Source organism: Aegilops tauschii, chromosome 7 (genome assembly GCF_002575655.3).
Source record: "Aegilops tauschii subsp. strangulata cultivar AL8/78 chromosome 7, Aet v6.0, whole genome shotgun sequence".
NCBI lineage: Eukaryota > Viridiplantae > Streptophyta > Magnoliopsida > Poales > Poaceae > Aegilops > Aegilops tauschii.
The window spans coordinates 9,146,982-9,159,660 of NC_053041.3; the positions used below are offsets into that span (position 1 = coordinate 9,146,982).

Sequence of the window (12,679 nt, forward strand, 5' to 3'; positions counted from 1 at the left end):
GGTGGAGTGCAGAGGTGGTGTGGGTTCGAGTTGAAGCTCGGGGCCTCTATTTATAGGCGGATCGACGGGGTGGCCGTGAACGGAGAATCTCCGGCGAGCAATTACGGCGATGCAGTGGATTGGCAGGAGGTTTGAGTGGCCAGGCAGCATCAGTGGAAGTTACTGGTGTCGTTCCCCCGCTAATCCCGGCTGGTCTTGGCGTAACGGCGCCGGTCCACGGTGGGGTGGCCGCACGGGCACGTCGGCGGCAGAGAGCGCGCTCCGCGCCCAGCGGTTCACGACGAGAGTGGCAGCGCGTTCTGGGGAGTGGAAGGCCACGCGGCGAGCTCCGGTGGCTTGGGCGGCGCTGGGTGGCGCCGTCAGCGCCGCGCCTCTCTCTGGCGGCCGCAAAGCCGCCGCTGGCGTCGGTCACGGGGCGGCGCACCTTCTGCTGCTCGTCACCGACGTCCGCAAGGTGCCAGACGCTCGTGCGGTGCAGAGGACAAGGGGGAGGGGACAGGGAACACGGCGACACAGCGGCACTGGCGAGATCGACGTCGGGTTCTGAAGAAAACGACAGTGCACTGAAATGTTCTCTGAACTTTACTGAACCTGATTTTGACAATGCACTGCAGGTGTTCGACAGAATGATTTGGCAATCAGAAAAAATTTCCTGGGGCTGGGACTTGGTGAGGTGACCACTCAATGCACCCAGAGGCTGCCTGATTTTTCTCAGAATTTTTGGAGAAGGATTTGAATGAATTTCACCAAATTTGACAAATCTGATCCAAACTTGCAGCAAGTGTAGTTTGAAAATTTTGAACTGAAGACCAGTGGATCTTCATGGATCTTGGTTGAGGGTTCAAGGGACTAGGAAGGGAAAAAGGTTTGGGGGCAAAAATCAAAACAGAAAGTGGAGTTCCTTTGTAAATCACCAAGGGCTAGAATAGAAGACAGAAATTTGTTTGAATATGATTTAAATGGAAAAATAATCATATGGGGAGGTTCAACTTGCTGGATTTGATGCAAATCATGATCCAAAGGTGAGGGAAGGTTTAGGAGAGTGGATTTGCACTAAGGCCATGGCAAGAGAGAAATGTTGAAAGTGGCAAAGGATTTATCCAAAAGCCATAGTGCATTTTCAAAGAGATTTTCAAAAGGCATTTTTCTCAAGTGAAAAGTATTTTGTCTTGAGTTCAAATAAAAAGGCAAGGACCTCCAAGACCAAAAGCAAGTCTTGGGTGAATCCAAATAAAACTCTTGTCATGAGAAAAATATTTGAAAGGGAGGGTCCTTTTGAAGAAAGTTTTTAATTCATCTCCCTCAAGTCAAATAAAATCTTTTGAAAAATCTAAATAAAATTTGGGTGTCACATCAGGCGAACTGTTATGATTGTAGTAATCGATCAATTCCATCCATCTCCCTTGAACGCAGCCACCACCCATCTTCTCTCTCGATCTTGAGCCGAGGAAATGATCGAAATGGTGGCCAACAAGTTGTGCTAGTGGCCCCCATGCTATTTCACATTGGCGTAGTCTCTGCATTGCAGGGATAAGGGGAGGAACAAGAAGGCCCGTCTCGTGCAGGGGGTCATTGTCAATAGAGGATTGATCTTCCCCAGCATTATTCATAATTTTAAAAAGTGTTCCTATTTTTTCAATTTTCTACTCCAATTTTTTAAAAATATTTAAGAAAATTCATTAAGTTTCGTGTTTAAAAAATCTGAAAAATATATTCCGAATTTAAATTTTATCCATGTTTAAAATTCGTGTTAAAAATGCTCAAAAACATAAAACAATGTTCGTGTTTTTTAAATGTGTTTCGAAAATTTTGAAAAAAAGCGTATTTTGGAAATTGTTTGAAAACTTCAGAAAATGTACATGTTTTCAAAATTTGATTGTGTTTTATAAAAAATGAGATTCTCTTTTTATAAATCTTCCTCATAATTTCAAAATTATCACATTTTAAAAATAAGTTATTCGTGTTTATTTGAAAAACCGAATAAAATTTCTCGGAAAATTAGTCCAGCACGCCGCAAATTCTATATGACGCTCTTTGCGTCGATTTTTCGAGCAAACACACAAACCGAGCGAAGAGAGCTACTAATTGGGCCGTGCCGTTAGCGTTCCTCGGATCCCGGTTTTGTGAACTTTTCTAGAAAGTTCCTGGCCGGTTCAGGTTTGGTTCTTTCATTTTTGTTTTTTACATTTTTTTAACTTTTACCTTTTTTTTTTCTTTTTTCTTTAAAATTCGTTTTTTACATGTTTGGAATTTTGTAAAAAAATCCAGAATTTCAAAAATGTTTTTGTTTTCAAAATTTGTGTGGAATTTAAAAAAAATCAAACGTTGTTCAAAACTTCAAAATAAAAGTTCCCATTTTATAAATTACATATATTTAAACAATGTTCCTGTTTTTAAAATTGTTCAAGAATTCAAAAAATGTTCCCATTTCACAAATTCAGAAAAATGTTCCATTCCAAATTTAGTTCAGAAATTTGCAAGAAAATTGGTTGTCTTGAAAAATATTCAGAAGTTTTAAAATTATTCACTTTTAAAAATTGTTCAAATGAAACAAAACGTCTTAAAACTTAGATGCTGCCGCAACTCAGGGGGCTACAGTGAATAATTTTTTTCGAGAAACACCTGTAACTTTATTATTACTCATAACAATTATAGCTACACCGATATGGACCTAAGATCCAAGAAAATACAAAGTAACTCTTATGACTAAAAATTACAATGAAATCTCTTGAAAACACCTTCTTCGCTGTATCAATCTCTGCTCAAAGAAATACTCCAAAGATTTTGGTAAAGAGGTTGCAATTGGACTGGAGCAACAATGTCACTCTTTCACCCACACGAACATCAATCTCTGCTCGAAGAAATACTCCAAAGGCTTTGGTAAAGAGGATGCAATTGGATTGGAGCAACAATGTTGTTGTCACTCTTTCACCCACACGAACATTACCAATAATGGCTTTTGAAAGTGTCTTGAGTCGCCCATGCAAAAAGATGGGAAGCCTTGATCGATGAATGTACTTGGCCTGGGCATGATCCCCTGAAAATGCAGGCCGTCAAATCATTATATCATCACAATGGTGTCGATGAAAAATTTCACCTCCTTCAAAAATCAAACCAACAAAAAAAAGCTTGACACGGCAACATAAACTCATTATATCCGAATAATCGGATGTGCGAGGACAGAAAACTCTCTAACCTCATGGCACCGCCAAAAGATTGAGAGAAAATTTATTCTCACAAAATTATGATGATCACTAGACGTTGATGAAGAACATAGAGGTCTTGAAGATCCGAGATTCCCCCACCTCTCAGCGCCAAGATGGCAGCCGAAGGTCAGGGGGCAAATTTCTCAGATGACGGCGGTGACTGTGGCCCGAGAAACCCCCTACAGCGAACAAATAGCTACACTACACTGTACGTGCACTATGGGCGGAGTAACATAGGACCTCTCATCACAACGCACCAGGGGCTCAATTCCTGCGAGCTTAGGGTGTATTTTGTTGAGGAACCAACTATCATGGATTGTTACATTCCAGAGGAATGGGTTGGTTCGTTTCTTCGTATAGTAGGAGCAAAAAGTAGAACGGGTTGGTTATGTTCCTGTGCTTGGTTTTGAAGCACCGAATGAAAAATGGAATAACAATATGTCAAAAAAATTGGCAGCATTCATTTGTATTTTCAAGAAAAACAACATAACTATATATTGAGAAGCATGACACTTAAATGACATCACATAGAACACAATTTTCAACAACAATATCGTAATGTAGCAATAAGGTAGCAAGTTCAATTGCCACATACAAAAGCAATCGGTCATACAAGTCTTGTTCACATACCAAATATCCAAAACTAACCAAAGTGCACTACAGCCATACATGTCAACTAACATACTTGACAACCATATTGAATTTAGAAGTTCTTCACAGCAGCAAACAATGATAGCCATTGCAGCAAGTAATGCATGTTATCAAAAATATAGCCACCAATGACTAGTAATCACGGATCTAGGTACTACACAACATCATATATTGAAACCAAACATTGGGCAGCACCATTTTGACAAAAATCGAACACAATATATATACACAAGGAGTATCTTATTTACATGCAAAAATTGGGCAGCACCATTTTCCCTCTAATTCAATTGCACGTTATTTACATGTTGGAGCCGAAGGAGTATCTCATACATGCACACACACACGCACAAACGGTAAGTAATATATACTAGATCATATACATTAATTTGTTGCCGCAATATACTAAATTGATTTCTAGAAGGATATGCTGATTGCATGATCTCCAATTTATTTTGCTGGAGTAAAGTTAATGGTGTGATCGACATGATCTCCATATTAATTAGCCTGCTCCACCACCAAATAATAAAAATATTAATTCACCTGCTATGCATCTCACAATTGATTTCTCCCATCTATCTATATATTCAAGCACGACCGCGAGGCTACACCATTGCCATTAGCTCACAATCCGACTCTCAGGTAGCCAGTTCACTGGGCGCCCCAGCATGAGAGGCAGCGGCTTGGTTTCCTCGCTGACAGTAATCCTGCTCCTCATCGGATACCTTGCAGTTATAGCACAGTGTATGCAAGCATATATATATACGATTGTATTTCTCAGTGATGCAATCATGTAACTATGTAGGAGAGCTGCTCGGATATCCAAATGAGTTGAAATTTAAAGCGGACCTCACGCATCAAATTATCTATCACACAAAAAAATTTGGAATTTTTTTAATTTTTCTAGTATTTGTTTTGAATTTTTTTCTGACCAGGAGCAGATGAGCTTGGGCACCGATTTGGATTTTCGTCCGAGACCCTGTTACTGCTGTGAGCTTCTGCCGCCGGACCAGCCGTGCTTCGCTTCCAAAGAGGAGTGCTGGCAAAAATGTCCCGCCTGTGACCCCAAGTGTCCCGGTCCACCTGCCACGGAGTTGCATGCATGAGCAAATATATGCTTCATGTAAATGAGTCATAAACATGGTTGCTATGTGGGAAAAAGAATATACTGACGCGCCATATCTTTGCTCTTTTATACTGTGAGCCATTGTTTTTCTTTTTTTTTCATGATACCTCGCGAAGTTTCTCTTTGGGTGCCGAATGGTGCGCACATGATATTGTAACTGTATGCATTTATTTATGTTTCCTTTTTTATAGAACAAAAATGACACATACATTTCGTCTTAATTATTTAAATTATATCTGATATAATATCATGTTATGCCAATTTTGTTTCATATATTGATTTTTCTCCATATCTCTACTATTAAAGAGAGGTGGTCATTGTATATTCGCTACGCCTACACCCCTCCACACGCTTGTACATTAACTCAATCAAATCAAATCAAATATTCCCAAAACTTCAAATAAATCAAAACTTTCCTCGATTTCTACCCAGAGCGCGCGCTCGGCGCGCCCGTTCTGTGGAGACGTGTAGGGGCACGACATGCGCAGGGCGATGCCGAGCGAGGCGAAAAGGGCACGTGAGGAAGCATTGTCAAATTCTCTACCGTTGTCTGTTTGGATTGTGAGGACAGGGAGATTGAAGTGGTTTTTGACGAATGCGATGAAATTACGGATGGTAGGGAAAACCTCTGATTTGTGGCGAAGAGGAAATGTCCATGCAAAATGACTATAGTCGTCGAGCAACAATAGATAGTATTGACAACCAGAATTGCTAGGTACGGGGGAGGTCCAAACATCACTGTGTACAAGCTGAAACGGAAAGTAAGATACATGCGATGATGAACTAAAAGGGAGTCTAGTGCTTTTGCCGAGCTGACACGCCTAACACACGCCGGTGGTGCTGGGTTCTGGGGTGATGACGGAGGGGCGCAGGGTCCGGTCGAGGGAGTCGACGGCCGGATGACCTAGGCGTTGGTGCCACAGGTCACGCGAGACCGCGGTGAGCGCGTGGTGAGCATGGGTTGGTGGCGTGTACGGCATGGGGTAGAGCTCGTCGCCAGCGTCATTACAGCGGAGGATCACCTTCCTCGTTCTTCGATCCTTGAAAGAGAAGCCAAGATCATCAAACTCCACATTAACTGGGTTACCACGGGCGAGAGCTTTGACAGAGAGTAGGTTTTTGATGAGATGGGGAGAGACGAGGATGTTATTGAGGTGGAGCGGGGAGTGGGATGTAGATATGGTGGTGTGACCGGTGTGCGTTACTGCAAGCGACGATCCGTTGCCGACTACTATGCGATGAGAGTAGCAAGGGTTTGCGGAGGAGAGAATACCTGACGACGACGCCATGTGCGACGAAGCACCTGTGTCCAGGTACCAGTCGCTGCTCGGGGGAGACGGCTGCTGCTGCTGCACTGTCATGTTGTTGAGCGCGGCGATGAGGGCGCTCTGGTCCGACGCCGAGGTTGAGGACGAGGGCGGGGGAGCAGGCGCGGGCGCGACGTTGTAGAGCGGGTGTGGGGGCACGGCCGGGTACCAGGCAGTGGGCGGGGCAGTGTTGTAGGTGCCGGGCGCGGTCGCGTGGTGTGTGGCCGAGCCGGCGAACGGAACAGCCCCTCCGGGGCATGGCCCAAGGATGCCGGAGCCGGGGGCGTGGGGGCGCCATGGCATGGGCCATGCGTGCACCATGCCGGTCCATGGAGCGGGTGCGGGAGCAGTAGGACGAGGAGCTTGGGTGCCCCCGCCGGAGTTGTTGCCCCTCCCGCGGCCGCGTCGACCACCGCCACGTCCGCGGTTGGCGCCGCCGCCCTGTCCAGTAGCAGCGGGGCCCCCAGGATTGTTGGCGTTGGCGGGGGCCCGAGCAGCATGGAGAGCCGTGTCGGTGGTGGTGTCGGCGGCGAGCCGGCTCTCCTCAAGAAGAAGAAAGGCACGGCAACGCAGGAGCGACGGGAAGGGAGTCTGCATGGTGAGAATTGGCACGGCATACCTGAACCGGGGGTGAAGCCCACGGATCATGTTGAGAACCTGGTCGCGGTCGTTGACGGTGGCACCGAGCTCGGCGAGGCGATCGGCGCAGTCTTTGAGACGCGCGAAGAAGGAGAGGATGGAGGAGCCGCCTTGCTCGATGCGCCGGAACTCGGTGGAGAGCACCACCACCTGATGCTCGGCGTTCTCTAGGAAGAGGTTGCAGATGGAGCTCCAGACGGCGGCGGCCGTGGCGCCGCGCTGGTGGATCAAGTCGAACACCTCCGGAGTGACGCGGTTGTACAACCATGAGACGATGTGGGCATCATCCTGGAGCCAGTACGGGTCCTGGGGCCGCGGCGGTCTGCTGAGGTGGTCGCCTACCGCCTGCTTCTGGAACATAACCTCAAACAAGGTACGCCAGTGGGAGAAATTGGGAGGGTTTAGCGACAGCACGATTGGGACGTGCTGGTTGATGAAGATGCCCGCCAATGGAGAGACAGGCGGCGGCGCTGTGGAGGTGGAGGCGCCGGCATCGAAGACAAAGAGCGCTCCGCGGTTGAAGACGGAGGGGGTCAGGAGAGCTGGGTTGGAAGGCTGGGTCACCGGCGTGGCCGGCGTGCGGGGTGCGCCGCCAGTGCCACTGCCAGGATGTGGGGGAGGAGGTGAAGGAGGTGGTGGCATCGACATGGCTCAACGAAGCAGTTGGAAGGGAGTGGGCAGCGGAAGAGGTCTATAGACGAGAGAAGGGTCCAGCGTCTGATACCATGTGGACAAGAGAAAGAATGAGCAATCCACCTTGGGGGGTGCTGTGATTGATCTCTGCTTATATAGGGCAAGTACAGAGGAAGCGCCGAGCGCTAGCGAGAGCGCGTGGTCGATCGTGGAGATCGTGTACAGGAGCATGCAGGCGCATGCAGGACGTGGGCGAGCGGGGGTTCTATCTATACAACTAACATTAATAACTTGCTAACAGAGTTGACCTAAATTGCAGATAATGAAACGTAAGTTTTACACAAAGGGCACAGCACCTGCTTTTCCATTAAAATAAGAGTGGTGCTGGATGCAAAAAAGATAGTTAGCTACTCGTGTTACTGCTAACACCATAGGGCAGTACTGTGTCTGCCAGTGAAGGACACAACCACTGACAACTAAACAGAGCAGATCAAAACTAGCATTCACCCGTAGTAGATAGAAATTCAACTACTGACAAACACTTCATTATCTTGTTCATTTCGTAAGTTGTATATCTGAAGACTGAGCATACTAGGCCAAAGGACCTTCCAATTGCTGCATGGACCAGCTCCGGTGGAACAACTTCTGAGTTTAGTCCATACAAACAAAGTCTTTCCTCCTCCACAAAAAAAGTCTCCTTCCTCCTCCCGTCGGCGCCGCCGCGGATCCGCCCCGCCTCCGATGGCCTTTGGCCTGTGGAGGTGTGGAGGATCTCGGCCCCCCGCCGGCGGGAGGGACCCCGCTCTCGTTTTTGCTAGGTTGAACGTCTTGTTTAGGGCTGTGTGGCGGCGGCGATGTCCCTCGGTAGCAATAATGTCTCCCACGTCCTATCCCCGTCCCGATGGTGCGAATATCGTTGTCGGAGGATGTGTGGAGGTGTGTCTCCATCGGATCTCATGGGATTCGGTCGGTGCTGGTCTTCGGTGGATCTATTTGGATCCAGTTTTTGTTCGTCTTCGTTCATGTGGTTTCAGTTTTGATCTTTCCAATCTACAACTCTCTTCAACGGCGATGGTTGCTGCTCTGGTGTGCTGGTCCTTTGGAGCCTTAGCACGACAACTTCCCGACTGTCTACTACAACAAGGTTTGCCCGACTCCGGTGATGGAGGTGCGATGACGGCGGCGCGCCTTCGGCTTGCTCCAGTGCTTGTAGTCGTCGCTAGGTGGTTCATAGACCTAGTTGTAATTTTTATTACCTCTTGTGTTCTCTGTACTGCCATGATTGATGAATAGATTGGAAATTTCTTTCGCAAAAAAAAAACTTCTGAGTTTAGTCAACAAACAAGATCACCCAATATAGTGCTTTGGAAAAAGAAAAGAAAAAGGGAGAAGGGAAGATACGCATACCTATCTACCGGAAGGGTATCGAAGACGCGTGCAGAATCGAAACAAAGGAGCTGCCAGAGGGATCATCCAATGGCAAATCGTGGCTATGGTTTTTGCCTGTAGAAGTACTCCACTAATCACTTCTGAATTTTAATTGAGCATCTTGCCTAAAAGAATCATCTGACAGACCACGCATCACAGATTTTTTTTCTCTCTGCGTAAGAATCATCGAATGCGATTAGAACAACAGAACTAACCATGAGACCAGGGACCATTAGTCCTATACCCCACACATTCCACATGCAAAAATGTTAAACTGATCTAGGACCCCTCTGGCATATATGAGACTAGCAGAGCGAGATGGTATGAATATTACTGTATGTACTCTCATACTAATTCATTTCAGAGCAAAGTGATTATAATACTATCAGAGGACCACTGTGTTTCTTTTCCCAGCATTCCCCAGACAGATCAAGCCATCTAACGAGCTATGAGTGTACAGTTGTGTTTGGCAATCTAATGCCATTCACAGCCTAGTATCCCCTCCAATCAGCTATATCGAATACACAGTGTGAAACTATTGGCATATATGACCATGAATTGCTCAACTGAATAACTCCTAGATAAAAGAAACCCATTTGACATACAACGAACAGTAGTACTACTACACATTCAGGAAGACTCGTCAGTAATGCACAGCAGCAAATTGAATCGATCTAACCCATCAGCTAATAATTTATTGCCACTGCCAACATGTGGAAACCATGTAATGTTTGTGCCTGGCCACTGTTATCCACTAGTACTACTTAATTACATGCAGGTTTTGGCAGAATAATTAGAGGACGTGAAGAAAGAAGCTAGCTACCAAATGCTGACATTTGTTACTAGTAGGCACGTACCTTCACAAGAAAGGAGCAGCTTCAGAAACAGAAACTTGGATTAAGATCTCTGAAATAGTTCGATCGTTTCTGCTACAGTATACTGCTACTGTGCCCTGAAATTAGAGCAAAAATTTCCTTCTCACTAAGTAAGGAATGAACAATCCGCTGCCTTGTTGTCTTCACAGTGTCTGCAGGGCACTTTGCTTCATGCTGCTTTTTGCCTCTCTACCGAATCATGAAGCAGCGGCACTCTGACAGTATGCTGATTTGTTTGCTTTTACTAAAGAAGATTCACAAACTTGCAGGTTTCCATGGTAGTTAATGCCCAACAAGAAATTGACATTAGGATTTTCATTTTCGATAGAATTTTGGAGTCTGATCATCTGATGATGTACACAGTGATTTTTCTTACTTGCCGGGTACAGTTTCGACGCGTACAGCCACAAGGCACATCGGCCATATTACCCAGGCTTCAGTATATGGCTGTTAAGTTAAGAGTGCACAACGCTAAGCGTCTTAGCGAGCCAGACAAGCCTATATGTTATGGCCACTATATTTCTAGCACAACAAATGCTATGTCCTGGCACCTGTCAAAAATCCTATTTTCATAGTTGAAGCACAAGCTTATATGTTAAGTACTACCTTGGTTTATCACCTGAGAAGGGACCAAATGCGCATACACCCAGCACGAAATTTTTGCATCAAAGCTTGCAATTTTATTTCATATTTGGACATTACAATGTGATTTATCTGTGGTTAACAGATCTAAAGATGTACTGAATTCATTAGCTACAGAAATCATAAATAAAAATAACTAGCTCAAAGGTAGCATTTGCAAAAATAAACTAGACATCGCACAAGTAGGGCAGTAACCAGCCTGATTGAAGCTTTTAGTACAATAGAAGGTTGACAATATGCACTAGGATTTAGTACAATAACTGATTTTCATGGACAAGGAGGCCGATTACAGTATAATTTAGCCCCTGGAGCTAATACATACATGTCCAGAACAACAGCCAGTGCTAGGCAAACAAGAACAGGGGTAACAACGTTCTTTGGAAATGACATTATGCTTAAGCTGTGGGGTTTACCAGGCATTGCTCCGAACAGGAAACCAAGCCAGCAGGAGTGTAAGCAGTAGCAAATTGAGCAGCATCATTGAAGCAGATTCCGAAGTACACAGACAAGTTGTTCAGCCGAAAGAAGAGACAGTTCTTGGGAGGAAGCACATGCTTGGTTTGAAGGTAAAGCTACTGCTCATCTGCCACTGCTAATGACTCTGAGAACAGAGGAACATAAGGCAGAAACCATTGTGCGTTCTCTTTCGCAAGATTAAGGATACGGCCAACTTTCTGATGCCGCATATCGTATGATACCAAGGTACCATGTTCATATGAAACCAGGAAAATGGTATCGCAATCTCGATGCATCCCAGCCACCCCATAATTCTGCCCGGTCATGCTCATAAGATTATCGATGCTGGCAGTATGCTTCAAGACCAATTCTTTACTATCGTGATCCTTGAGGCACCAGATTGCTCTCTCAGAAAACAGGATTTTGTTGTTATTATCGGCAGGAGGTATAGCATAGTGTAAGCATCCTTGAGACGATCCAATCATACCAAATCTTTGATCATACGGCAGACGGATGGTTGTCCACACTTTCCCCTCCATGTCCACCCTCAGCAGCACATGCTGGCCGAGGACGTGGTTCAGGTGGCCCATCAGGTACAGCATACCACTGACGAAGACGCGTTTACTACCGCCGAAGGACAGGGCAACTTTCTCAACCACCACACTGTCCCTATGACTCCAGGCTCCTGCCTGCGAGGAGTAGATGTCCACTCCTGTGATGCAAGTTCCCACATAGGCCTGCTTGAAAAAGAAAACATGGAAATGGGACGAGACTGCCGGATCGAAAGCCAGGCCTACGGTACGTCTATGTTTGCTCGCCGGCGCCTGCGGCTTTGGGGGCAGTGCGGGCAGCTCCACCCACCTCCCGGTGGCGGGATTGCACACGGCAAAATGGCAATCATCATCTGCCCAAGCCCAAGGGTTCACCTTGTTCTTGCTGCAGACGCGGTAGAGGATTAGGCCATTGCAGGCGTCCACCTGAGCGATGTCCTTGTACTCGCTACGCTGCAGGTAAGGGAGGCAAGGGTCGAACGGGGCTGCCCCGTCGCTGGAGACAGCAGCAAAGTGGTGGCGGCGCCCGTTCTTGCTGATGGTGGTGTAGAGGAAGCCGTCGAGGGTCTGGGGCAGTTTCTTGGTTGGCGGGGTCGGCGATGAGGCCGCGCCAGGACACGGAGACGCACTTGAAGCGGTGGAGGGATCTGGCGGGGAGGCGGGAGAGAATCTCCAGGATGAGGTCGTCGTTGAGCAGGCTGGCTGCCGTCGCCCCCGGATGGTTGCCCAGCCTCGAGCTGGTCTTCTTCTCCAAGATCCCCTCCCCCTCCGCCTCCATGGAGCTGAATCTGGAGTGCTGCGTGGGCAGGGGGCACCGGGACAAGGGTCAGGCCGAGCTGATCTGAGATTGGAGATAGGAAAGAAATCTGCAATTGGGGAGAGGAAATCGTCGACCGGGCTACTCGGTGGTGCGTACCTGGCTTTGGGGCGCCGTCGGCGACGGTGAACGGGGACGGCGGCGGCGGCGCTTCGCACCTTGGAGAACGGCCAACGAGGGTTACGATGGACTTGCCAATATCCGTTATGAAATAATGGAACACATAGACTTGTTTAAGTATCAGGCGATCTACATATTTTATATCAAAATTCGTGCTTTTTCTAGTTTTTTCTTGTTTTCTTTCTTAATACTAGTACATGTTATGTCATTTGACTGGGTCGTAGTCAAGTC

At 46.7% G+C, this 12,679-nt stretch overlaps 1 protein-coding gene and 1 pseudogene across 1 annotated transcript; both read right to left on the minus strand.

Annotated features, from left to right (window-relative positions):
- Positions 1-5,801: 5,801 nt before the first annotated feature.
- On the minus strand, positions 5,802-7,574 carry LOC141026631 (uncharacterized). The gene has a single exon (XM_073503470.1). It carries the CDS (start codon positions 7,572-7,574, stop codon positions 5,802-5,804), a length of 1,773 nt encoding a protein of 590 aa, XP_073359571.1.
- A 3,164-nt stretch (positions 7,575-10,738) lies between these two features.
- LOC109785489 (F-box protein At5g49610-like) lies at positions 10,739-12,396 on the minus strand (annotated as a pseudogene).
- Between the last annotated feature and the right edge of the window lie 283 nt (positions 12,397-12,679).